General features: G+C 69.1%; 1 protein-coding gene across 1 annotated transcript in view; it reads left to right on the top strand.

Annotated features, from left to right (window-relative positions):
• Nucleotides 1-759, top strand: part of SSH3 (slingshot protein phosphatase 3) — a 5,346-nt gene extending 4,587 nt beyond the window's left edge. The window contains exon 9 of the mRNA XM_010569887.1: nucleotides 463-759. Within this exon, the coding sequence (XP_010568189.1) occupies nucleotides 463-759 (297 nt within the window). The remainder of the gene's footprint in view (nucleotides 1-462) is intronic.
• The last annotated feature ends 586 nt before the right edge of the window (nucleotides 760-1,345 follow it).

The following is a 1,345-nucleotide window of genomic DNA, read 5'->3' as shown; positions in this document are numbered from 1 at the left end:
CCACGCCCCCACCCACCCCCCTGCCCCCTAAACGGGGGCGGGGCATGGGGCAGAGCACACACCCGCCCGCCACCATGGCACGGGGGGAAGGGGCGGAGCCTAGGTCTACTGGAGGCGTGGCCAGGGAAGCGGCACGCCCCCTCCCCTCACACACAGACACTGCCTGCACTTGGGGGGGGGAAGGAGGCGGGCCTGCTTCATTTCCCCCCCCCCCCCCCCCAGGGCCCCGCTGCTACTCCTCACTGAGAATAAAGAGTGGAAATGGCTGCCCGTGGCGTGGGTCCTGCCCGGGGAGGGTGGCTTTGTGGGCGGTGGGGACGAGCGTGGGGCCTCCTGCGTGGCCCTCCTTGCCATCGGTAGGGGCCAGAGTGAACAAGTAGGCTTGTAGGACCTCTCCCAGGGTGCGGGAGGAGGCGGGGATGGGGGTAACCTCCTGCCCCGGGGGGTACCGGCACGACGCAGCCCGCCCTGCCGCGGCGCACCGCCGGACACGGGGAACCGGCAGCTCGGGGAGGACGAAATTTAGGCGCCATCTTGTGCGGCGCCGTGGGGCTGGGAACTACAGCCCCCGGCATCCCTTGCGCGGCGGTGGGCTTTGCGCATGCGTGCAGGGCCCTCCTTCCTGGTTGCTATGGGAACGGGGCGCAGGCCGGCCTCAGCCCCAGCGGCCTAGGCCTCGCCCCGGGACGGGGCCGGGGCAGGCCCGAGGACCGGCAGCGAAGGAATGAAGCCGGGCAGGGAGCCGGCAGCCCGCTGTAGCCGTAGCGGCGGGTCAGGCCGGGCGCTGGGGAGGCGGTAGGGAGACCCCCGCCATGGTGCACCCCCGGATCATACATAGCGGCCGCTTCACGGTGTCAGAGCTGCACGCCGAGGCGGGAGCGGGGCGCAGGCAGCAGGAGGAGGCCGGGGCAGCTGCCTGGTGCTGATCAGCCTGACACCCGGGAGGCCAGAGCTGCCCTGGGCCAGGAGGGCAGGCATGTCAGCAAAGCCGTGGATCAGGGATCCTCCTGAGGCTGGAATTGCCAACGCGGAGCCCCACATGGAGCTAGAAGGTCGCACATCACCTCAGATTGTGAGGGCCTGCGTTGAGGAAAGGTGTCCTGACTGGAGACTGTTCTGAGCCTGTTGCTCTCCCATCTGCTCAGGCTGTTGCTCTGGAGCAGGGGGGGAGCCATCCCAGAGTCCTCCCCATCCCGCAGCCGTGGGGCACCCACAAGGTTGGGACGCCACACCTAGAGAGCTGCTGGACTACAGCCAGAGCCCTCACTGGCTTGCTGCCCACCAGGAAAGACACGACTTGAGCAACAGCCTTGCACTGCTGGGCTCTGCCAGCACCCCAACCTTT

This window comes from Haliaeetus leucocephalus, unplaced genomic scaffold (assembly GCF_000737465.1).
Source record: "Haliaeetus leucocephalus isolate CR32 unplaced genomic scaffold, Haliaeetus_leucocephalus-4.0 Scaffold279, whole genome shotgun sequence".
Classification (NCBI taxonomy): domain Eukaryota; kingdom Metazoa; phylum Chordata; class Aves; order Accipitriformes; family Accipitridae; genus Haliaeetus; species Haliaeetus leucocephalus.
Note: the sequence above shows the minus strand (reverse complement) of the source record. Positions and strands in the feature narration are given on the sequence as shown.